Source organism: Culicoides brevitarsis, chromosome 1 (genome assembly GCF_036172545.1).
Source record: "Culicoides brevitarsis isolate CSIRO-B50_1 chromosome 1, AGI_CSIRO_Cbre_v1, whole genome shotgun sequence".
Lineage (NCBI taxonomy): Eukaryota > Metazoa > Arthropoda > Insecta > Diptera > Ceratopogonidae > Culicoides > Culicoides brevitarsis.
The window spans coordinates 16,132,167-16,159,914 of NC_087085.1; the positions used below are offsets into that span (position 1 = coordinate 16,132,167).

Genomic DNA, 27,748 nt, shown 5'->3' on the forward strand with positions numbered 1-27,748 from the left:
CATCATAGATAGACACTCAAATATGCATTTACTCGAAAAAATGTGCCAGTGATTTAATTTCATCATTTCCCATGCCATGCCATGAAATGCGGCACTAAATACTTGTTCCCTTTTTGTGTGTCGATATGAATAAACAAAAACATCAACATACTTTCGTTCATTCGTCTTTGGCATGAGAAATCATTAGAAATGCCTCTAAACAAGAAAGAAGTAATTTCTTTCTTCATTTGTGTCTATTTAAGGTCGCCTGTTCTCTCGAGCGAACAAGCATCAAAAGCCCTAAAAGGTCAAACATTTTACATTTTGAACAAGTAACTGTTATGAAATGCACTTCTATCGACGAGCGACGAACTTTTTTTTTGTGTTTTTTGCGCTAAACAAGCGGATTATACAACCAACCTCTTTACCTCTCTCGTACACTTTGCAATTAAAAAGCATTTCCTCGCTCTGTTCGCCGTATTAAGCCATAAAATGCATGTTTTTGCCCATTTTATAGACATTTTTCGCTGTAAGTGACCGACCTTTTTTAATGCGCTAAGCATGCGTGACAGATGCTAGCTGTGTGAAAGTAAAAATGAACCTTTTAGCACTTTTTTCGTATCTTTTGCCTATATTTAGTGGAAATAATTGATCGATTGATCAACGAGATTTCCGATCTTTTGTAACATGAGACGTTTTTTACGTAAATTTAATTTACTTTTCTCATAAAAACCTTGATGAAAAGGGTTCAAAAAATTCAAACAAAGACTTCCTCTTCTTCTTACATTACGCAGCATCATAAAAAAGCGGTATAGAAACGCAGCAGCAACAATGTAGAGATCATGTTCTTAGCTTTTAACATGTTTCTTGCGTGCATGTTGTTATAAAAAAAATATTTTGAAATGTATTTTTTAATGAACAAGAACATCATTAAACATAAAAAAATTATTACTTATGGAAAAATGTTACGATGACGCTCTAATAATACGATGAGAGAAGTAAAACTGTATTTTAACACATAAATTATTTTTTTTTTTAGAATAAAAGTTACTTTAATCATAACTTAAATGCATGGATCACCATTAATTGAATTTATCATATATAAAAAAATTTTAGAGTATTTTTTTGAGTAATTTTTGAGGTAATTTTTAAGTCGGCTTGTACTTTTCACAGAAACAGCCGTCACTGGAATTTTGTAAAATCCAATCCAAATATCGGGTGACACGGGTATAGATTCCGGGGTAGTTGGGACGAGCACCTATTTAAACAAATTTTAATGAATTTTTGTCAAAATTTACGATTTAAAATTCTTACATCCATTTCCCCATGAAACAACTCCAATTAGTTCATATTTTCCATCAGGTCTGCGGTTTGCTAATGGGCCGCCACTGTCTCCTTGGCACGAATCCTTGCCTCCAACTCCAACATACCCAGCACACAACATATTATCGGAGATCATTTTTTCCGTGTAACTTGTGTTCTTGACACAAACTTCATTCGAGATCACCGGAACTTCGACATATTGCAATTCGCATGATGGCTTTCCATCTTCCTTCAAAGTTCCCCAGCCACTTGCCGTTCCAATGGCTCCTTCATACGTTTCCAATCGATTTGTGGGAAGGCAAATCGGTCTAATGGTATTTGTCATTGGGACACGATCATTTAATCGCAACAGTGCCATATCATTATCAAAGTTGCTGAAACTAAAGGATTGCGAAATGGCACGAAGTACGAATCGTGTCTCGGGTCGCACTGTATCCTTGCAGCGATCGTGTTCGCCGAACGTAACTTTGATCATGAACCACATAAAGCCTTTGACACAATGAGCTGCTGTCAAGACATAACGATCGTTGATGAGCATGCCGCCGCAGTAGAATCGATTAAAGTAGCTGAGACGTGCCATCCAGGGAAATTCGTTAATTTTGGCCTTGTCACCGCCCACAATGCGACTTTCGTCGTTCCGTTCGCCGCACGTGCAGTTGCAATTTCCGCTCGGAGTGTCGTGTGCCGGTGGTTTGGAATCACGATTGAACCAACCTTTCACCGGATTATTTTCCAAGGCATTTTTCGCAAACTGTGGCAGAAAGATAGCACTCGATTCGACAGCTTCTGTCGTCACGATAAAGTTACACAGAAGCACTTTGACGATCACTACTAGCCACATCATCATCATTGTTCTTTTTTATTATTTTCTTTTATTTGTCACACTTTGTTTTATGGGTGGCTCAATCAAATAATCGGCATTCGTCCGAATTTAGCGATAAACAACCGTATAGTTTTGTATTTATTTATATCTCGGTCTAACGCAAAAACCACAAAATTACAAGCATTTCTCCAAGACAAAGTACAAAATAACACTGAGAACCATAATAATAAGCAGGAGTGAAAGAACCTGTTGCTGCGCTGCTATATATTAGCGGTACATTAACATTTACAAAAACAGAAAAAAAAAACATTTTAATACAAACACTCGTCTCTCGCGCACTCTACACACAAACAGAACACTTTATTGAACACACACATCAAACACACATATTTTATAGCAAAACATCATCATCATCATCACGCAGCAAACAACAACAAAAAAAATATAAACTCGACGTGTATAGAATGATCATCATTAAGTATAGGTAAAAGTACCGCTATCGCTTGTAAAATTGTACGCTGCTGCTGCTGCTTTCTGGCAAAGGAAGAAAGAGTAACAAATGCGATTATACGCGAGTAATAATATTTATTATTTATTTGTTGGTTCTTTGTCTGGTGCTATTCTTCAACTGTCGATCGTATATCGTTCGTCGTCTTCGTCGTCAGTCATATGTAACACACGCATACTACTTTCGAAGTAACTCACGAACGACGACGATCGATTGAACTTGCTTTGCATTTGAAAAGAATTAAGATATGCCATAAATAATTCGACGGCTTTTTTGTGGACAGAAATGAGATAATAAAAAAATAAAACTTTTATTTTCTTGAAAGAATTTGCAAAAATTAAAATTAAAAATCAAGGGTTGACAGGATAAGTCGCATAAACGCATTTTTGGGCAAATTTAATGAAATATAAAATATATTTAAATAAAAATTATAAAATAAAATAACCTCAACCTCGATGTTCAGGGAACATTTGATAAAGTTTTACTATATTTGACGTGCTTCCGACAAAATTAAATATATGCTGAAAAGTTTGATGTTCAAATCACAATTAAGCAAACAATCAACAATTACTGCAAATGTCAATGATGACAAAAGCGACGAAAAATAAGGAAGTGATACCGGATTAAAATTACCCGTTGTTCTTCTTACACTTCTTGATAGATTTTTGCCAGAAAGATATTTTTTCTGCTGTTGTAAGTAATAGATCAGAAAACTTCAAGACGGCTTTCGATCACGGACTTGCTTTTGTTGCAAAAGGAAAGCCGGGCATTTTTTTAATGAGCTGCTCCATCAAATGTAACTGTAAATCAATTTTCCTCAGCTCTTCAACATTTTTTATCGAAGCACTCCAATGTGTGAACAGTACATGTTTAATATATGGTATGAATTCGATCTGTTGCGAAACCCATCAGGCCTATATTAGGCTTGAAAGCCTCAAGCCTTTGATTTCTGAATCTGAAAAATTTTATTAAAACATCAAATTTTTTATAAATTTGTATTTCATTGCAGATAAATAGAATACTCACCCATAGCCAACAAAAATGTTAAATTTTTTGAGTTTTAAAAAAATTATTAAAAAACTTAAGATCACTTTTTCTCATTTTATCTAAAAGCTCACATGTGCGATTTATCCTATCTACTCTTTAAATGTCATCCTTAAAATGTCGCCGAAAAAATATTTCTTAGAAATGCAGCTAAGCTCGTGTGCGGTTGAATATTTGTCAAGTGACATTCCTCTTGACTTTGCCAAAATCGGATCTTCTCCTCACCAAATACCTAAAAGCAACTTATAAAGATCAAAATATGGCAAATAAATAAAATAAATAAGAATCACCAACAAAATCAATCAACTGTAACAAAAAAAACTCTCACGTCGATGCGAATTTTAAAAGATTATAAACTAAAAATTTTATCTGAGCGTCTTTTTTTGATCACTAACAGACAGACAATTTTCTAAAGTCTAATGAAAAATCGTTCAATGTAAAAAAAAATTATACCAAGGTCACGATTCTGAATAAATATGCCCAAAATTGCAGACATTTATTCTAAATAACGAGAGAGGAAAAAACGTTTTGTTTGTTGTAATAGCACTCCTTTATATTGAAGATCAATCACTTTTCTCTGTTGTGTTCCGTGTAACGCATGAAACCGATTATTGTCGAGCATAAAAGAAACAACAAATAATCGATATCGTGCAAATTTCGCTATTTTTTCACGGATTTAAAGTTAATCCACAAAGAATTAGAGAAAACGCGAATTGTAATAAAAAAAATATGATTGTAGGATTAAAATTACAATAATTATTTATTACTTTAGATGTGGGAGGGTAACGAAGTAAAAGGCATAGTTCCTTAAAAAGTCACATTTTACACACAAAGCGCACATAATGTGGCTATTTTGCATGCCTTTAGGAGTAAGTAGGTGTAGTTGAATGTCAAATACAATTGTTTTACATTCTTTTCTGATGGTGATTAAATAACTGACAACATTATTAAATATTTTAAACCAAAAGTGGTCGTCGTCGACGGTCCAACCGAGAATAAGTTATAAATTAAAATAGAAATAAGCCAAGTGTAAAATAAATAATATTTCAGCGCAAAGCAAAGATGGAATTCGATTAGCTTCAGGCATCCTTCTGAACTTTCTTGTTCTTGTCTTCTTGTGAATTTATTTATTTAGTTTTTTTTTTGTTGTGCGATGAACAATTTATTCTTTCTAACTACTTTTATGCAAAGCAGCGAAGCATTTGACCTTAAAAAATGTCGGTCGCAGCAATTATTTGCATTTAAAAAGCACCTAGGATGAAAAAGATGATGATGATGGTGGGCAGCGCATTAGAAAGAAGCCTATTATCAACACACAATAAAATTATATAGTAAACCTCCTTTTTGTTCTCTCTAACAATAGACCTCTCTTACTCTCTTCTGTGGGTTAAGACATTGTATCAGCTATGAATATGCATAACATATATGCAAATATTTAAAATTTAGATAAAAATCAATAAATAACGTCGATTGTGTTTATTTAAATATGAAAATACGAGAGAATCGACTAAAAATTCTAAACAAAAATATTTTGCTCTTAATATTTTTTTTAAGTTAATTTTTTCATTTAAACGAAAATATTGAAAAAATACTATTTTTAATAAAAATCATAACTCTTAACTAAAAAATTCGAAAAATTAAGAAAAAAGTGTTTTTAGAAAAATAAAAAAACTAGACTCTTATTTAGTCGAGTATTTTGATTTTTTTATTATAGTTAGGCCGCTCCAAATGAAACTCAATAGTTTTGTCTAAAATTTTTGAAACAAAAATAGGGGGGACAAAAAAAATAAAAAAAATTTGAAATTTTTCATATTTTTTTAATATTTTTGTTGTTTATAAAATTTATATCATAAAAAATAACTGTCAAAAATTTTTTGAAATAAATCTTCAGTAATTTTTATGAAAATTATTTTGATAAAACTATCTCTAAATAAGATTTTCTTTACAAAAATTACATTAAAAATTGAAAATTTTTTTTTGAAAATTTCTTGAAAAATTATGAAAATACACAAAAAATGGTCCTTTTTTTGATGCAATTTTTAACTTTTTTTTTATTTTGCCCCATTGGATTTTGGGTTTTAAAAAGGGGTATCGGACAAAACTATTAAGTTTCATTTGGAGCGGCCTTATAATAAAAAATAATAATAAAATAAAAATAACATTTTTAAAAAAAATTTTTTTAAAATAAAAAAAAAAAATTATAAAATTTAAAAAATTAAAAAAATTTTTTGTGACATTTTCAGTCAAATCTCTCGTATTTTCATAGGTATTTAAAAATAAAAAAAACGATGGAGATGTTGTAGCGAAAAGAAAGAGAGTACACAAGGTCACCTAATTGAATAGATTGCGATTATTATTTTTATCTTTGTATGCCAAAGTAGGCACTTCCGCGATTCAACAATAAATTAACTAAAGTAAAAAGTTTTTTTTTATACAATGAGTCGAGTACATGTCTTGGCAATAAAGAGCTTAAGGTATCCTCATCCACTCTACATAAGTACAATATAATAATCTCGATAGAGTTAAAATAAAAAAAATACAATGCAAGTGCACTCGAGATCAGGTTATGTGTTTTAACGAAACCAGCAAGCCAGCATCCGTTGCAACATAACCATCTCCTCTCCTGAACGTGCATTTCTTTACATTTTTCGCTTTGCCAAGAAAAGAGCAAAAGTGTAATACTTACGTTTTTTTTGTTGCTATTTTTAGCTCAAAAAGTGTTGTTGCTTCTTTTCTTCTTTAATAATGCGTGTGCTGTGTGTGTGTGTTGGCAAACAAATAAACCAGTTTTTTCCCTTGACTTCTTAGCATGATGCTTAAATAGTAAAAATTGTGTGTGTGTGTACTTTTTTCATAAAAATCGCAAAAAAAAACATATCTTCTTACCTACCTTCTTATACCTTATTTAAATATATTATGTTGTTGTTGTTGCTTCGAAGCAAAACATAAAATAAAGTAAATATACAAAAATAAAATAAAATGGAACGGCAGCTAGAACAACATGCACCACCATCACCGTCGTCATCGTCGCCGCCGCAGTGTTTGAATAAACATTGCATTTATTATTATAATTGTGATGCCTTCGAGATAAATTTTTATGTGTGTGTGTTTGCGATCCTTGTTGTTGGTATTTCTAAATACATGAAAAAAAAACAGCGGTCAATGATTTGTTGGATTTTTATATGATTTATGATACACTTACCTTTTTTGCTTGTTTTGTGTTTTTATTTCGAGATTTGATGATGAGCTTCATTTCCTATCACGACCTTTATAATCTCCAAATAACGAGTTAAAAATCCCTTCCTTCCTCGATTTTTTTTTGTTTAAAAAAAATAAGGCGTGTGCTGTTAATCCAATTAATATTAAGTCCGACAACCTTTTTAACTGGTACCTTAATTAAACTTTTTTTTATAAACTCCAAAAAAAATATTTTGAAAAAATTTGTCAGTCAATCTAATTACGTTGTAAATTTACATTGTATTTTATACTTACTTGAACACGCACGAAAAAAAATTGATTGATCCCCAGAGGCAAGTTAATTATTTTTTTTTTTGAACACTTGATTGAACATTAATTTAGATAAAAACTTAATTTTATATTCGTGTCATTCCGTTTAGAATCTTTTTCTCAGAGTAACTTTAAACCAAAAGATTTTTATCAAACATTGAGTTATGAATGTTGCTATTTATTTGCATTATATATTTTTTTTTTAAAAAAGGAATCTTTTGAAAAATAAAAAATAACAAAATGTCTGAGAACATAAAATCATTATTATTATTAATATTCTTGTAAAAATTTTAAGATAATAATAATAATGAAAAACACAACGAAAAAATTGCCTTGAAGCGGATTCGATGGTCATAAAATGTTCATTATATTTAATGGGATTCAAATGACTTCCAAATATTTAACTTGTTTGATCACAATTTACTTAATATACTATACCCGAAGGAATATTTTATACATTTTAATATATAAAGAAAAAAATAACATAAAAAAGTTGCTTATCGACAAGGCAAAAAAAAATTCTTAATTATGTGGTTAAAGTTTTTTTTCTTATAAAATTCATATAAAAACATAAAGTTCTTTTCATTTCCTTTTTAAAATACTCTTTGATAAAAAAAAAACGACGACGAAGCATTGAACTCTGAAATATTTTAAATGTTTATTTGTTTTATTTTATTGAAGATGAAACAGAGAACCAACGACAAGATAATAAATAACGAAACAATTCTATTTTTTTTTCTTCTCTAAAGTAATTGCCAGAGAGTCTTATTATTTCTTCACTAAACAATTTGTGTTAGAAAAAAAAATTAAAGTACTCGTACAAGAATTGATGAAATCAGGTTCCTCCTCTATCTCTATCGAAATGACGTGTTAATAAGATTTTTTTTATCGTATCATAACTTCCATGCTTAAACTTATTTATTTAGTATGTTTGTTCGTTCAGATAATGACACATCAGGATTATTATAACAAGATTATAATGACAAGGTTAAAAGTTAGTTGAAGAATTTTAATGATATGCATTCTTTTTTCATTATATTTATTTATTGAGCTCCATTTTTATTTATTCTAACTTTTCTAGAGGTCTCGTGGAGACAAAACCAAATATTGTGACACTATCGCGTATGACTTAATTATAATATATTGAGACGATCTACGGTTATTTAAAACGGTTGCATTGATTTATTTGAATAAATACATAAATTTATCTAGTCTGACAAATTAATGTAAATAAAATGAGCTTAACATGATCATCTCGTAGCTTGATCGTCAAAAAGGAGTCTTTAACGTTACTTCGTCGTCGTCGTCGTCTTCTTCGTCAGTTTTCTCGCAACGGATGGTATTTGCTCTTATGTGTGAGAGAGAGAAAAAGACCGGCAAACCAGTTTCTCTGCGGAGATGATGATTAAATAAATGAATAAATCAGATATGAACCGGTAAAAGAAGATAGGATGCGCACCTTTATTTATGGCCCTTCGTGTATAATAAAGTGCCTCTTTTGATATTCACAAGCCACGACGAGCGATGCAGCAGCAGCAGCACTTCAATTGACTTCATTGAATTCGTAATAAAATGTATTTAAATTGAAATTTATTCTTTGGGATTCTTTCTTCTCTTCTCAGTTTTCTCAGCTTTTTTTGTTGATTATCTGGTTTTGTGTCAAAAGCCGTAAAATAAGTTGAATAGTTAGTTGTCAAGTTGATTCATAAAATATTTTTTTATTATCAATTCTGTGAAAAAAAAAGTTTTTTTTATGAATGGACGACATTTTTCTATCGAGTTACCGTCATTTCGTTTCATGCTATCGATTTGCGTCAGAATATTTACACTGGATTTAAGTTCTTTTAAAGGTAACGGTAATGAACAAATCCAGATCCGAGAACCAGTAAATACAAGAGACACTATAAAATAATAATTTGCACATCACCCGTTTTTATCTTGTGCCAATTTTATATAGCAAGATTTTTCATGTCTTGTTATCTCATTAAAAGTAAAGTTGTGAAAAATAATATTTTCGCATTAAAAAATTTTACAAGACATAAATTATTTTTTTTTTAATAATACAAAATTTCTATTTTTTATTTTTACATTTTTTTTATGATTTATTTTAGAATTTTAATATTTTTCAATTTTAAAATAAATAAATATTTAAAAAAATTAGAATTATTTAGTTATTTTTTTTAACAAATTAATTTAAAAAAATAGAAAAAAATTTAAATTTAATTAATTAAATTTAAAAATATTAAATTTATTGAAAATTCAGAAAAATTAAATTTAAAATAATTATTTTTTTTTAAATATTTTTTTTATTTAATTAATTTAATTTATAAAATTGAAATTAAAAATTATTTAATTTAAAAAAAAAACTTTTTATTAATTAAATTTTTATTTATAAATTTTAAAAAAATATTTTTTAATTTAATTTACTTTTTTTTAAATTTTATTATTAATAATTGATAAAAAAATATTTAAATTAAAAAAATAATAATAATTAGAATATGTTTTAAAAAAAATTAAAATAAAAAAATTCGAACTTCATAAATTCCGAGACACAATTTTTTCATAAATATTTATAAATTCGTCTCATTATAACTTAATTCATTCATGTCTACTCAAATAATGATTGTTATAATAAAAAAATCCAAGCATCATTGAATGTCTATTACTCATCTCATGTTCTCAATTAAATGAGTTTTAATAAAAAAAATAACAATAATTTAACGACTGGCAGCCAAGCAATTATAATCCAGTTCTAACGAAGTTAAATAACCTCATCATTGTCATTTACTGCTCACATCATTTACGCGTAAATAAGACATCTCCTCCAAGAAATCACAGTCATCATCTCAAATCACGCAAAATTCAAACTTTACTTCCGAGAGGGATCTTCTTGAGTGCGTGTGGCGATTATTGACCAGTTATTATTACTATTTGTACAAAAGAGTTAATGTGTCGAATACACTAACAAACACTAATTGAAAGCGGATTAACAACTTCATTAATTCAAAAATGATAGAAATTTGTTCGTTTTTGTTTGCTTCCAAGCTTTTTCTGCAAACAAATAGCTAAATTCTAGATAAACACAAAAAAAAATGAAACAATTTCCTGGTGTATCTGCACGAAGTTAATGAACATAAAGAAGAGCCGCTAAAAATTCCGTCGTCGTTGCTGTCGACCGGTTCGCGAAGATTGATTACAGATAATTAAGAGCAAAACGGTTCTTGAATTTAAACAACGAGAATTAAAAAATAATTATTTCTGCTTAGAATTAAAAAATTATACCAAGGCCGCGCTCAAAAAATGTGCATCATGGGCCTTTTATGGTCATTTTTTTTATTTATCTCAAAAATCAAAATAAACAAAAAACTGGTCGTTAACAATTTTTGCCATTTAAACGGTTTTTTATTACCCATTTTTTTCGGTAGTTTTTTTTTTGCTTAAAAATGTGTCACATACCACAATAAAAAAACAAAAAATAAATTGTGTGGGAAAAAACTGATCTAATTTGTTGATATGATGGACACTTAACACGCACTCAGTGAACATAACTGCCGTGTTGTAGAACTTGTCAGACACAAAACAAACAATAAAGCTTAGAATGACTTCATTTTTATTTTTTTAATCTGACTTGAATTGAAAAATAAAATAAAATACAAGGAAGAAAACAACAAAATTTATCGCAGCAATTATGGCTTTTCAAAGCAACATCACCACAATATTCTTTATGGGATGTTCAAATTTGTTATACTTTTGTTGAGCAAGGCAGCGGCATGGGAGATGCATTTAAAGTTTTAATTTTCTTCAATTTTTCATGGCACTAATTTACAGTTTTTTCGTTGTTTATGGCATTGTTGCATGTTATATATCACCCGACATTATTTATCATGTCTTTAACATAAAATTTAATTTCAAATCTAATAATTTTCTTTTTTTTTCTTTTTATTTTAGGTAAGTGAAGTCAATTTACATTCAACATAAAAAAAATCATTCGATATGCAATGGACCTCAAAGTGACGAAGGTAAATTTAAATTTTAATTTTATTCGAACATGTAAGAATTCTTCTTTTAACGCACGTGTGTTAAAGAATTCTTTTTCTTCACGTCTTCGCTTTTCGTCGAACTTTTTATATCATGCGGGCTTCTAGCTGTCGACATGCTGCAATAAAAACGATTCGCCGAAAATGAACCGTTCTAGATAGTGGCAATAAATCAAGTTCTGATGCGGACCTAACACAGTAGTGCAAAAAAAAAAATTCAATTAAATTTACAGATTTTTTTGTGGAAATAATTAACTTTTTACGTAAAAATTTGTTTGCGTGCCCACTCAATTTTTTTTTATTTATTTTTTTTTAATTTTGCCCGAAGTAATTTTCGAAGGAATCCTCGTCGTTTATGCCAACATATAATTTAGGTATCTTATTTCTTACGGATTTCTTGTGTGTTTTTAATCCATATCCTAAAAAAAGGTTAAAACAAGAACATAAGCCGGTTGTTGTTGATGGTTCATTATTTATGTGTGTAAAATATTTTGATTTTTTTTTGTGCATAAACTTTGCGTGTTTTAGTTCAAATTCTGAGTTGAGAGAGAGAAAAAATATTTTTTTTCAATTCTCTCTTGTTATAACTCTCTTTTATAGTTACGAACGAAAAGAAAACGAAAATAATGCTACATCTACCAACGTAATAATAATAAATGTAACATAATAAAGGAACATGATTTAATTTTTTTTCTTCTTCTTCAGTTTGAATTCATATAAAAAATCACATTCATTCTCGTTTTATTTTTTTTTATTCAAGTAGAAGCATAAAAGTGACAAGTGTATGATGATATCGCTATGGATAGTCCTTTTTTTCTTTTTTTTTTGTATCCTCCTTCATGTACGTGACCATTCTTTTCATCTTCAGGTTCTTAAATTTATTATATGTCACAATGAACTGGAACATAAAAGAATAACGTCACGTAGAAAAATTTATGTGTTTCATTTTATTTTTTGTATTTATGTTAAAAAAATTAAATCTGCAAAAAAAATTTTTTTTTTTTTTTTTTCAATCAAAAATTAGTTATTACTTCATTCTGCCTACAATAAGAAAAAAAAATCAATCGCGCACCCAAAGCATAAAGGGTACAAGCGTCTTTTGACATAACACAATTACAATAAGAGTATCATCATCCCGGATCACGATCAAATAATAATAAACGTAACAAAACATACACAGCGCAACAACTTCAACAACACCACACAACAATATTAAATTCAGAAAAAAAAACGATTTTTTCGATATTACTTTTATTTTGTTATGAAACCTTAACTGCATAAAGTTTAAACATTTTGACTTAACGAAACTTAAAAATGCTCTCTCAATTTAAGTTTTTCTCTCTCATTCTCTCTCAGTGACTTAAAACTTCAAACAGCGGCATGAAAAAAGTTTCTCGCTTTAGTGCATTGAAATCTTTCGTACGGTTAACATCGTTGTACCGCGATGTGCTCAATTTTTTATGTTTAAATTTTTAATTAGAAGAAGTTTAATTATTAATAGAAATTTCATAAGCGGTTTAACGGTTTAACAAACATCATCGCGCGAGTTATTATTAAAAAAAAAACAAAAAAAAAGTGCGTGTGCAAAAAAGCGTTTCAATCATCTTTAATTCGTGTTTTCACAGTGAAAAGTGAAAAAAGGATGAATTAATGTGGTGGCAAGCACCACAAGTGAAATTATATTAATAATAATTAAAAAATAATTATAAATTATTGTTTATCAAGAAAAATGTGTAGCTTAACGCTCGTTGAATAAATATAAAATAAATTAAATGTACATATGGAAGAAAGCTCACCAATTAAATGAATTGTAATCAACAATCATCAAAGAGCTGTCACTTATAAATAAATATAAAAAAATAAAATAAAACAATGATAGTACATTGGCAGCAAGAGAAATAATAAAAGAGCAAATATGAATCAAAGATAAAAATAAAAAAAAAATACAATAAAAGGGATGACAATAGCAGAGTTCAAATCAATGTCGTGCATTCCATGATCTAGAATCGTGAATGATCCCTTTTAAGAAAGAATATATAAATAAAATTAAATGTACACGTACAACACGTGAAATAAAAAGTAATACAAAGGAAGCACACAGTTGAAAATGAAAATAAAAATAAAATAAAAGTACTCTTCATTTATTTTATTGTAACATATATAAAAATATATGAAAGAGAAAAAAAAAGTTTTATATGTAAATTGTGTTTGAAAAAATAAATAAAACAAGAATAATAACAATACTTACAAGAATAAATGATAAAAATACAAAAAAATATATATAAAAATAAAATTACAATGGTAAAGTAAAGCATAATACACGATGACAATTGTATATCACAATGTTATAAATATTAATACTCGTTAATGCCAGAAAAGGAGATGTCACATTTTTTGTTGCGCGTTTGCATCGGAATTGATTTTTGTAATTGTTTGACGCAATTACACATTAATTATATATAAAAATAAATAAAATTCCAACCGTTTTCTACTATGAAATATGTATATAATGATGAACAGATTGCATTACATTCAAACATTAATAAAAAAAAAAAATTACTTGGTTACAAAATAACTTTTTTTTTTTGATACAAAGTTCTGATAAAATAACGAATAAAATATTATCATGTATTCGAGCACATCTCTGATAATAATAAAAAAATAATGATAAAATTGATCAAATTTCTCACCGCAACATTATTTATTTAGTAGTGGCTTCATATGCATACAAAGCAATTTACTGCACTATCATGATGAATTATATTATTATTATTTGTACATGTTTAATGGTTTAACAAACAAAGTTAAGCAAATATATATATTTTTTATTGAGTCAATTTAACGCGCGCACGTTGATTTAAATCTTTCGGTGTCTTGTCAATTTTGTAAAATAATTTATTGAACTAGCTTCGAAAGAAATACAAGAAATATATGAAGTGAGAAAATATGGGTTGGCTAACATTATTATATTATTATTATATAATTAGAATTAATGTTTCTCGTAAATTGTGTAGAAAAAAGTTGGTCAATTTCAATGCGTTTAATTTATTGTTCGAAAATTACCAGTCGATCACCATCAGTTAAGCGAAATAACGGCATATAGGAAGCCGGTCTCCAGAAATATTTTCATGTATTTGTCAATTGCAAGGTTAAAAAGTGCAAAAGTTTTAATATTTATTACTGTGTGGCAATATATATAGATCACATTCCATTAAATCATTTCGCTCGCATGCAACTAATCAACAGTATATATATTTTATTGACAAGATTAATTTGATAAATTTTGTGGTTTTGCTCCGTAACATGTTCAGTTGAGGTACCAATATGCCGCTAATATTCTAGATTTTTTATTTTCATGTGAACTGGTTTTTTTGTGTGAGTCAGAAATTGTTATTTTTAGTTATCGAGTTGCTTGACACACTATTAATGTCAGTAATCGCCGGAAGATATTTAGAATAAATAATAATTATTTTTAAAAAATGAGTGAAAAACGCTTAAAATCATTAAAGTAGAACAATCATCTCTATTGTTATTATCACAAAGCAATTTTTTATCCTGAGGCAAAAAAAAAAAGAACAATTTTTTATTTAAAAAAAAAATAATAATGAAAATTTTAAAATAAACTAAATAATTTTGTTCTAATAAAAAATAATTTAAACTAGCTAAAAAAATAATAAAAAAAAATAAAAATTAATTTAAATTTAAAAAAAAAAAAATTTTTTAAATTTTAATTCTTTAAAAAATTTTTTTAAAGAAATTTCTCGAGTGGCTATCAAATTTCATTAATAATGATAGAAAGTTTAATGAGCAAGATTACCGCAATAACATCGAAAAAAAATCCACCTTGCTCTGTTAATTTATTTAACATAGAAAAACATACATGTTTAAACAGTTATATAATCCGCTAAATAAGATTTAGATTAACAACAAAAAAATCTTTGATGAATGGAAACCAACATCACGTATTTCTGTTTTTTCTTTATTTTCAAATAATGATAAATTTTTTTATTATTATTTATTATTCATCAGTCCAAATTAAAGTCTATTCTATGCTCGCAACATATATTTTAAACTTTTTTTTATAACATTATTAACATATTGGATTTTTATTTTATGTTATAGATTCCGTGTAACATATATTTGATTGGTTTACCTCCAGCATCGGTAGACTTTTATTTTGTTTATTTATAAAATGTGGATAAACTGCATAAATGGCTAAATAAACGCACATGCAATATACTTATAAATTATGAAAGCGTGATACGTTCTGTAATTTCTTTTTTTTCTTCATCTATTTTTTTGATTATTAGTTATTTATATACTTTGTAACAGAACTTGTTACAGTATAAAAATTATAAATTTCTTCTTAAAATTATACAGAACGTCAAAAACGCAGTCCAGAAGTCATAAAATGTATAATTTCACCTTGACTTTAATAGGTCCAGTTAACCTCTGTTGCTCACTGCGCGAAAGAAAGTTTTTTTCATAAACATGATTTTCGTTGTTCATTGAAGTTGGTGGTGCCTGTTATTGTTATGAATGGGAGTTTAACTGTGAAATAAATTGAGTGAAAAGTGAGTAGAACATGATTAACGAGTAATCGAGTAGTAGTTTGCGTGAATTTAGAAATTTAATAATAATTTATAAGTTAACATAATTTTTCTGCGTTAATTGCCGATATATTTTAACGGTATCGCGAACATTGCAGCAGGCAGGGTCAATTCAACCCAGACAGCTGTTTTAAAATTTATTTTACGGCAATAACTGACATTTTTATTGTTTTTCAGTACATGCAAGCCCATAACTGGTTTTTGCTTGGCGTCTTTTACGTTATGTCATATTTTGTCGCTTTTTGTGCAGTTAAGCGAATTTAGGACAAAAAATCGGCAATTAACGCCAGAACCGAGTGACTTATGAGCTAATTTTAACAAGAGCGACTAACAAGCTGATTTCACTCTTCTTCGCATCATTATTCATAACTTTTTTTTGTGGTACCACCTGCTGACCGAACACAAAGGCACCTAATTGCCAATTCTTCAGCCTGCCACAATTCCATGTTTGGAGCGTCATTAGCATTTGCGGGCTCATTTCCATTTTTTTTTCAAGCCACACACATTCAGAAATTTGCTGAATTAGGAACAACAATGAAGATTACGCGTTAACTACCGTTTTGATGCACACCGTGACGACTAGCGACAACCCAACTACTGAACAACGACAATAACTTTCGCTCTCTCTTGGGTTGAAAAGAAAAACAAATGTCTTGTTATTCTTTGCTGTGAAAAATTTACGTTTCGCGGTGTGAAAATTTGACGCGAGACGTGAAAAATAAATTTTTTGGCTTTTCTGAAGCAATTTTAGGTTTGAGGGTGAAAAATGATCTATTTCAGACGACAAAAATTTCTTCTAACTGAGAAAAAAAAATTCAAAAATTTCGACCTGATGAAAAATTCCAAAACTACCAAAAAAATTGGATTAAAAAATTTTGGGATTTTTCATCAGGTCGAAATTTTTTAATTTTTTTTTTAGTATAATTTTTTGTCGTCTCAAGTAGATCATTTTTCATCCTAAAAAATTCTCGTAAGCCTCAGAAAAGCCAAAAAATTTGATTTTTCACGTCACGGCGCGAAACGTAAATTTTTCACTGTGCATCACGAAATGGCACAAATTTGTAACAATAAGCGCTAAATAAGTTACAATTCCATTGTTTTTTTTTTCATTTATTTCTTTTAATTAGTATCGTCACGTAGTGTTAGATGAGTGTTAAGTGATAAGAACGAGACTAATAGAAATAAATGAAAAAATAAAAAAAAAACATGAAATTGGCGTAAATTTAAAATCCTTCTAAGGTGTTGTTGCTGTTATGCTACACCTACTCAATTTACTTTCTATTTGATTACAATAACGGCAATATAATAACATTATTAAGATGAGGGAAACGAACAATGTTTTCATATATGCGACTGTAAAAAATGGAGAAATAAAAGCGAAACTGCTAATAAAATTTAATAGAAATAATAAATATTTTGACGTTGATGTTTTTGCAATTTTACACGCTTGTTTAATATTTTATATTAATTTAACTGTTTTTCTTCCTGCATGACATGTTCTTGACTTCTTAAGTCGCAATCTCCATACAAATTCATAATAAATAATAATAAAAGTGAGAGAGAGTGAGATTAGACAAAATTAATTTAAAATTACCTTCAAACGTACAATTCAATTGTCATAATTGAATTAAATTATAAAAAAAATAAAATTTTTACATGTAACAACAATTGAATATTAATAATAATGTTGTAAAGATGTGATACTTTGATATCAACGACGAGATAAATTGACAGCTACAAATGTTGTAAGAATGTGTTACATTTTTTACTTAACTCGTCATTTTGCGCATATTCACACCTGGTTGCAATTAATTTTATTTAAATACGGAATTAAAGCCATACATGGACGGACTAATTAGTCAAATGTTCCTTATTTAAAGAGACATGCACGAAACAATCAACGAAAAAAAATTAAACAGGTCACAATTTTTTTCTCTTCATCTAATTTTAACATGTTTAAAATATTTAATGAACCTGTTGTTGTTGTTGTTGAAGTGTGTGTGCACTTAATTTCTAGCCTCACCTGAGCTTGAGAGCAATCTTAACCACACATTATGCTCATTTCATCTAAATATGGTAATTTTAAATCATTTTTTTTACACATGTGCAACAAACATGTACGAACCTTTACTAATGTCGTTATTTAAAGCCGTACGTGATGCAAAAATTATTGTTTTGATGTTTATTATTTATGTACATGGCAACATTTAACATAACTCAGCATAAGCATGTAAATGTTTTCTAGTTTTGTGCATGTGGAAATGTGTGTCATAATTTTTCATCATCATTCTCGGTCGTCGTCGCTCATTTTGTAATTTTACACATTTGACACGACAAATAAAGGTATGAAAAATTATGTTTATTACATTTGTATTGCGTGTGTGTGCGAATTTATTTATTTTTATGTGGCATGAAAGAGGAGCAATTTAATCAATTGCATGACGCAAAAAATTTTTTAATTTTCAATTTCATCAAACAATATGAAATTATATTTGAAAAATATATATAATTTATTTTTTTTTATAAGATTAAGGTCAAAGTTATAATAATGCTATTGAAAATTTTTAAAAAATGCGTTTATTATTATCATTAAAAAATAATTTTAATTTTTTATGCATATTGTATAACTATCAAACAATGGAGCAAATTAAACGAAGCTGATTGATTTAATTTGTATTTTTTTTTTTTTGCATATTCGTGCGATAATAAGACAAACATTCAATCAATGCACAATTTAAAAAATGATGTTAAAATATTAAAATTAAATGATCGATTGTTGTCGTGTTTGAAAAAAAACAAATTTTTTTAATAATAATACCCCTTTTTCGGAAAATATTCATGTCAATGTTTAAATAAGTAATTATTTTTATTATTAATTATTTTTTTTTTAAATCTGTGCACTAATTCCTTTCATGAAGGAACTGCCGACATCCGGCCAAAAATAAAATAAATTTTTTATTGTTATAAAAATTTTTGAGCCTACGTAAAAATGTAGGACAAAATGTAATTTATGCAAAAAATAAAAGAAGTACACCAGCCATAAATTGTGAACCTTTAAAACATTAATTATAATTAAATTTTAAAACAACCAACCACGAGTAATGTCTTGCCAAGCTATACACTTGAGAGAGCTTCTGTGCTTATTTATTTATATTTTGTTGTTATTGTCTAGTAAACTGTTTTTATATATATTATGTGTGTACAAAATATGAACAAAATGAACAACATTATAAATTTTTAGCTGAATAAATCATTGAAAAAAAAAATTAATAAGAAATAATCTCACGACCCTGTTGTTGCTGCTTAAGGTTTATAATACAAAAACAGTAGTTTTTTGTTAAAAGAAAGAATTTTTCATAATTTCCTTTGATATATTCACTTATTTGCCCATTATAATTTGTTGTATATGATATGATAACGTTCAACATTTTACGCTTATTATTTTTGTATTTTCTTTAACAAACACTCTTAATTGTAATTATCGTGTGACTTTCACGTTGTTCCCATTTTTTCCTTTCTTTCGATGCCAAAGTTACTCTTCCGAATAAAAATTTTTTCTCTGTCTATGATTTACGAGGAAAAAATTACATTTTAAATAAAAAATAATTAATTAGTCTTGTTTTCGTCTTTTCTGTACTTCACTTCAGTATACCTAACTTAATGTTACTGACCGACCTTTAAAGGTAATAAAATTATAGCGTGTTACCTGCGAAACAATTGTATAGACATTTTCAGATCATTTTCATAAAAAAACAGAGAAAAAATCATAATAACCTTAATTTTTATTATTTTTACAACCGGGGTTAGTAATAAAAATATTTGACCTTGATTACATTATGATTCTAAGATGTTTATTATTATTTTTATCCAATTTCCATAACAACACAAAATATTGGAATAAAGTAAAATACAATAAGCGTCATTATTATTTTATCTTCTCTGTCTATCTAAAGTTTTGTATTTTTTTTTTTTTTTTTTTTTGCAAGAACCGACATTAAAGTTCAAAGATGCAAACTTGAACTCCAATCATACATTTTATGAAAGAAACATTTCATTTCACAAAAAAAAAACTAAATTGAGCGTTAAAATTATGCTTCACTTCGCAATTGAAAGGTCATGGTCGTCTAATGTCAAGACAAAAAATATCGGATTCACACAGCGCGCTGTCAAAATAAATTAAAACAGTTTGAAATTATTATCAAATTTTTACAAAGTAATTGAATTGAATTGAAGGTAAATGTTTGTCCTCTGATTGAATTCAGACACCTACTTAAAAGTTATTATTAATTACCTCATTTTTCTTTCATTTTTAATTTTTTCTTAAATTATTTTATTTTATTTGGGCTGTCAAAATATTTTAACGCCAAATATTTTATTATTTTGAATCAACACACGCGTTTTATGGCAAAAACGATTTTATTTAACGGTTTCTCCATACGTCTTATTTGTGTCCCAAATAATACGAGAGAAGAATTGATGCCTTCAAGGGATAGCTGAAAATAATTTTTAAAGTGATTAATTATAGTTTTAATATTTTTTGGTATCTTCCTTCGTTATTTTTTTACTCTCACTCATATTTTTAATGAAATAATTTTTTTTAGATTCATATCAGGTGTAAAGTTGAAACTATAATTTCATTTTATTATCCACTTTCTTCTATTATTCTTCTAAATGGCTCGCGCACGTCTTTATAAACTAAAAATAAAAAACAAATAAGAATAATGAAGCGTTAAAGTTTCATATTTATCTTCATAATAATGATGATAATCACTTAAATGCGTCCCAAGTCCGGTTGTGGGGTCAACAATACAGCGTATTTACACCTTTTAATGATCGCCTGATAGATAAGTCACTGTCAAAATGCAATAAAATACAAACTTTCGCCTATTAGATTAAGCAATCACACGAGATTTGACATTTTTAACTGCAAAAAACTAAAATATAGAGTTCAAACGAGAGTAAAAGTCGGTATCAACCGAATAAATCTCGCGATTCAGGAAAAGTATGGTAGTTTTGTTGACTAGACTGTAATTGAAAGTAATTCCAGAAATTTATGTGGCAATTTTATTCGTTGCTTTTGTTATGCCACTTAAGCACAAACACACGCCAGAGACATAAAGAGCGCAATCAGAGTGTAAAAAGTTTATAAAAGGTGAAAAATTGAACGAGGGTGAAACTTACGTGCAAAAAGTAACCTCAATGCCTATCATTATGATGATGAAAATTATCATTTCCGTCTCTCTTTGACGAAAGTTCAATGGCATCGTCAACGACGAGTCTTCTTCGGAAACTGCAATTATCGTTAAGGATTTCCGTTGCAAATTAATTGTTTACTTTATCATCGTTCTCACTTGAGAATTTTTTTTTTTTTGCATTCCGCGCTGTATTTTAATTTATTGAATAACTTCACACATTCTTGTCTCCTTTTTCATAATAAAAACTGTTCGATATGTATTTACACCGGTTTTCAATTAATCGAAATTTCTCACAATTAAATTTTATTGCAGTTAAATGTAACTTAAATATATCTATAAATTCAGATCTTAACAGAAAGGGTGAAGCAATTTGCAATTATGTTGCATATTTTACCTAACTTTTTAATTAATTTTTATTTTTTTTTATTTTATTTTTTAATAACAAATTAAATAATAAATAAAAATTAAATAATTAATTAAATAAATTATTTAAATTAAAATTTAAAAAAATAATTAAATTAATAAAAAATAATTAATTAAAAAATTAAAATATTAATTAAATAAAAATTAAATTAATTAAAATTAAATTAAATTAAAATTATTTCATTTTTATACATATTTTTTTTAAAATATTTTTTTATTCAAAAATATAATTGACGATTTTAAAAAAGAATATGATTGAAATAAAAAATTTTAAAATAAAAATAAATAAAAATTAATTTTAAAAAAATAAAAAAATTATTTTACAAATAAATAAATTACAAAAATAAATATTTTTTTATATAAAATAACTAAAAATTAATTAAAATACAAAAATATAAATTATTTATTAAAATTAAATAATTTGAATAATAACTTTAAAAATTTTTCTTTAACTAGAAACCTTTACTAGGTATATTTTTAAATATTTAGAATTTAAAACACATGAAAAAAAATTCCCATTTGAAACAGCTTAATGTTAATTTTTCTCCCGTAATGCTTAAATCAAACACCGATCGCTAGGCGATAACGTGCTGACATTTGTCTAGCTAGCAGCCAACAGTTATCTCATGTTAATTATTGGTTTATGGTGCACCGCAGTTGATTGAGAACGTGTTGTCGTCTAGTCTAACGGATGTTTAATGATACGTCAGATATTGAACGACAAAACGGTAGCTAATCGCAATTAATCTTCTTTAACTCGAATGAATGACTCATGATCTTTTAAAGATCTTTTGGGTGCGTTTTTGGCTCTTTTAATTTGTTCGCCACAGGATATTTACATTTTTTTTGTTAGTTGCACAAAAGCTTCCACACAATCGACATGTATGATCTAATTTCTCACACATAACTTATTTTTTGCACGGTCGTCATGCATTGAAAAGCCAAACCAGTTATAAAATTATTTGAAAAATAAATATTAACTACCAAAAAATGCAAAAATTATTTAAATATATAAATCACTGTGTTAAATATGCCTTCTGCTGTTATGTTTGTTATACTTTAAAGTTATATACTTTTCATAAAAGAGGACAAGCGTAGGTAATTTATGACGCAAATATAATGCATTTTATAAATTTTTTTTTTCTTCTTGTCTGGCAAACTTTTTTTTAACCGTTTTCAAAAAGTAACATCATGCAACATTGATGCATTTAAGCCATTTTCTTGATTAATAGAGGAGAGAAAACACGTTGAACGCGAATAGTTTGCTGTAATGGTTATGATAATAATAATAAGCTAACATTAATTTACGGTGTGTGTGTTTAGTATAGCGGATGCGCAAAAGATATTCACAAGTCATTAAAACTTAAAAGAACAAGAAATTTTATGATATTTTTGTGTAATCAAGTAGCTCGCTGATTATACCGGTTCTCATGCGAAAGAACCGGAAAATTCCTGCGATTCTGATTAATCGAAAATTTCAAGAGTGAATGTACGAAAAAAAAAGTAAAGAATTATTCACAGTTATTTTTTGATGTGATGTGATTTAATGCATCACACTCCTTACTTTTCTCGTCATTGTCAGGGACGAACAAAATATTTTAATTTTTTAGCTCATTGAAAGATAAAGAAAAATTTGTTTCATGAAATTTTCGGATTTTTAAGCCCAATTATATGATAAAAAAAATTATTTTTAATAATTTTTCTGAAAAAAAATTTTTTTTACCGAATTTAAGATATTTTTTGAATGTTTTGGATTCTATCAACGACAGAAAATAAATAAAGTTAAATCTAAACTTACGAGACTTTAGCTTAGGCTTCTGCAAAAGCGAAAGTATTTTCTGTCTTAAGCTAAAATTAAAAAATAAAAAAATAAATTAAATTTAAAATAAAAGTTTTAAAACAATTTAAATGACTTTTTAACCATTTTTGGAAAATAATTAATTTATTTAAAAAATTTCTTAAAAAATTGCAAATTATTTTTTTTTTGTATTTGAATTAATGTTACGTTGAATAAGCTTAAGTCAAAATTTATTTAATATAAATTTTTGACTCTAAAATTTTTTTTGACCTGCTTTAATGTTTAAAAATTTAAATAGTAAAAATTCTAAAATTTTAAATTTTTTTAAGCTACAAAATATGTAAAATTATAAAAATATTTATTTATTTATTTAAAATTTGATATCTTTGTTTAATTTTTTAAATGTTTTAAGTAAACTTTTGTTGTTATTCTCAAAAAATATTTTTTTGCATTTTTTCTACAAATTTATTAATTTTATAAATAAGTTTTTAATGCATTAACTCATATTTCTTCTTTAGAGATTTTGAGTACATATTTTTATGGTCCCTGCTCATCATAAATATTTTTATGATTTGACGAGAAAGAAGAAAAGATCAAGAGGCAAGGTTTGGCTCGTACCATAACCGTAACAAATATCTTTCTTTTCTTGTGCGTATTAGTTCTCTTTCATCAACATCTCGTTTCATCTCAAGCAGGCCGGGCAACATTGAGTCACATAGAAATCTAAAAAAAATATAATAATAATGATTGTTTATTATTATTGCTGTTTGAGTGGTTTTAATGTAAAAATATATGCAAACGTTTCCTATTGTATTCGCATTTGTTCGTGATTATGTCATGACAATAGAAAAGCAATAATAATCATTATAAATTGTGTGATACTGGCACACAACAACAAAAAAAAAAATTATAAGTAGAAAGGTTCACAAAAAAGGCATGATGGGGAAATTATTCGATCAATATTGATAAATAAATAATATTGTTAAGCGCGCTTCTGAAAGAAAAAAAAAGTTTGAATGTAATGCTATCATCATTATCTTCTACCGCATTCCCTTGCATCCACACATCTGTTACTTCGTCTTCTTCTTCTTTAATGATCTTCAGACCGAAGTATGCCAAAAAGTGACGATTACCGTTATGATGATGCAAATATGTGACAAAGTACCTTTTTACGACCTTAACGAGTGTATTCAATATTCATTTATTTCTTCTGAAAAGGCACTGAAAGACAGTTAAATAAGAAAGTACATCAAAATAATAAAGACTTTCGAGAATGTGTACGAAACAAAAATAATTTTTAAATAATTACATCAATCAAAATCGAGAGAAAAAACGTCAAAATGAAACCAATAACGTTCGATGTGATACGAAATTTGCTGAAAACCAAGAAGAAAGGCAAAGAGAAAGGAATCGACCAGAGTTTCAAGCGCAGTGATTCTTTCAAACGCATCAGCATACGCAAAAGTTACTTGGATCGCGGGCGTCGAAAGGCCGTTTTACGCTCAAAAACCGTCCTTGATCTCAACGATATCGAAATCAAAAGTACCTCATCGTCGCTCGAACGACGAAACAACAAAAGTCGCGATGCCAGTCCCGATGAAGACTTTAGTTCGCAAGAACCTTCGATAATTGCCGAACTTGAACGCAAAGATGCCAGTATCGATGAAAAAATCCGTGCCTTGCAGGAGATCAACGATCGTTACATGCGCGAAAATCAAAAAGCTAAGTACGTTGAACGGAAAAGTTCAGCAATTCCGAAGCCGCCGCGGAATTCAAAGCTGAAAGAACGGAGTGAGAAGAAACAAACGCAAGCAAAAGTCGAAAAAATCCGGGAAAACGAGGCAATTAGCAAAGAAAATAGTATCTGTGATAAGACAAACGATCTCACGAGAAGCTCAAAGACTGTGTCGCAAATAAATATTCTCTTCACGGGCGAGACAAACACGGATTCTCTCGCAACTTCCGACAAAAGACATTCAAATCACCTCGAAGATGACCAAACTTCATTCTATAGTGTCAGTACTTTTACCTTGGATAGTCAAGCATATCAAAATACCGCATCAACGCGACATTCCAACTACTCCCGGAGCATTTCTTACTCCCAAGCGATGGAAAATTCCAAACAAGAACAAGATAGTTTCCTCACTTTCACAACTTATTGCCAATCAACCAAGTCCGACACGAACGAAAACAAGAAAAATCTCAAAGGCAAGTACTTGGAAACGAGTTTTGATGGTCCAACTGACACAAATACGACTCGCAGCAATACCGAACAAGGATCAAAACTCGTGAAAAATACGAAAAATATCTCAACTACTAGTCTGGTGTACGAACCAACTTACGTGAAGCCAGTTATTAACACACAAACGTTTAAAATGGTGAAGAGCAAGTCCCGTGAAGGCGTGATAATTCGGATTCCCGCAGTAGAAAATGACAAAAATGATCAAAGTAAGCGACAAAGCAGCGATGAGAACGACGAAAAAGATCGCCTGAATCGACAATCGAGCAATGATTCCGCAGTGGAAGCTGATTCCAATAGCAGTGTCGAAAAATTAAACCAAATTCAGGAAAAATCGACAATAAATGCGACGATCACGTATGAAAAAATTTGCAAAGCTTTCGAAAAACAAGAAGCCAAGTACAAGAAAAACCCGAAAAAGGACAAAAGGAAGGACACGCGACGGGAACGTCTTGAATCACATTTGAGTCAAAAACCTTTAAAAGATAAGCAGGAAGTCCTTTCCGACGAAGGGCTTATCGCATCAACGGAAAGTTTGGAAATTTCAAGTCCAAAAAACGGGACTTTTGATTTGAAAAGCCCGCGTCACAGCATGCTCGACTTGCCAAGTATTAACTGTACGGATACTTATGACAAAACGACGTCCGAAAAATTTACCTTTCCCAAGGATTATTTTGAGGAGGAGAATAATATCAGCTATCGTGTTGATAGTAATGACGTTGAATCGCCCGAAGGCATCGCAATTCCGTTAAAAATCAAAGAAAATCCGTTCACGAAGCACAAAGAGATATCCGCCGTCAATACGAGTCGGATTTGGAAACAAGTCAATCTCGGACAAGAAGAGGAAATTATTTCAACGAATCCGTTGCCGATGCCTCCAGCTCCTCAACAGCAACTGAGACCCAAAAATGAATCCTTTAAGAGCATGTCTTCGCACGATTCGGGGTTTAGTTTGACCCTGACAAAGCCGAAAAATTTATTTCGGAGGAAATCGAAGAAGCAACGTCGTAAACCAAAGTTGTCCGTGAGCCGTGATGGATATTTCAAGCGTGTCATGGTGGTGCAACACAACTCGACGAAACGCAAGAAGAACAACAAGAAACAACGTCCGCAAGGAAAGGACGTGTTTAAGGCGTTATACGACGATAATTGGACCAAATTAGGTGGTAATTATGCCGATCAAGTGTTGTCGGAAAATGATTACGAGAACCAGAGCATCTTGCGCGACTTTGAAAACTTTTGCAATCGCAATAAACACTTCAATAAAGAAATTAATGACCTAGAAGAATTTTACGAAGAACACTTGAAACGACTGAAACACTATTATTTGCAGCGAAAGCAAATGAACGAGGTGGCAATTAGGGAATTTTATCGTGACTATGCAAATGATGAGGAATTTTATGATGCGCATATTGTATCGCGTAATGATACGTTTCGCTTCAAATGCAAAAAATCCAGCGAAAATGGTCGCGATTCGCCGGAATATCTCTTCCCGTATCCCGACAAACGCATCGCTCTCGGCAAGAAACGCAGCAAGATGCAATTCCCCGAAGTGCGTACCTTCAAAAGTCACATTCTCGGTACGAAATATTCGGAAATTGCAAGTGCCCGGAACGAAACACTCGAAAATCTGAGAAGCAACAAAGATTTTAATCAGTTTCCGTATTGGAAGTTGTCACGCAAGGTATCGCGCCGTGAAAGAGTCGCTCCTAAATTCAAAGATCGCTTTGTCGATCCGTTCGAGACGGAAAAGAACGAAGTGTCGCTCGCAGATATCTTTCCATCGGTGAATGATGAGATAAAGCCGAAGCATGACATCGCATCCGACAGCGATGAATTTAGTGAGCAGGAATTCATTGCCAACTGTCTCGGTGGTGACCTTTACTGCTCGACTTGTGATAAAAATAACAGTGATTGCGAGTGCTATACGGACGACGAGGCAGGGCAGAAAAAGAAGACAAATGCAAAAAATACCATGAAAAGCCTCAAACGACGCCGATCCAAGAAACGCGTACGAAAGAATCACTCAACGCTTCGTCGGGATTATTTTTATGGTAAGCAATTTTTTTCTTTTTTTATAAACAAAAAAAAAAATAATTCGCAAGAAATGAATAAAAAAAATTCACCAATAATAAATATTGATACCAGAAATGGATAAAATTCGTCGTCGTCGCGAAACCAGTTAATTTTTTTCCGCACTAATTTATATTACGTACGATTTGCGAAGCCTATCACGAAACCAGAATCTTATCTGTTTTGTGC

At 29.2% G+C, this 27,748-nt stretch overlaps 3 protein-coding genes across 4 annotated transcripts in view; 2 read left to right on the forward strand and 1 right to left on the reverse strand.

Moving 5' to 3' along the window:
* Nucleotides 1-27,748, forward strand: part of LOC134832132 (disco-interacting protein 2) — a 76,226-nt gene that overhangs the window by 23,976 nt on the left and 24,502 nt on the right. The gene's annotated exons all lie outside the window — the stretch shown is intronic.
* LOC134828019 (trypsin-1-like) lies at nt 1,128-2,152 on the reverse strand. Its single transcript, XM_063840961.1, has 2 exons — nt 1,294-2,152; nt 1,128-1,237 (listed from the first exon to the last, which is right to left on the reverse strand). The coding sequence occupies exons 1-2, from the start codon at nt 2,150-2,152 to the stop codon at nt 1,128-1,130; spliced, it is 969 nt and encodes a 322-aa protein (XP_063697031.1).
* LOC134828020 (uncharacterized) lies at nt 24,588-27,672 on the forward strand. Its single transcript, XM_063840963.1, has 2 exons — nt 24,588-27,540; nt 27,635-27,672. Exons 1-2 carry the CDS (start codon nt 24,588-24,590, stop codon nt 27,670-27,672), a joined length of 2,991 nt encoding a protein of 996 aa, XP_063697033.1.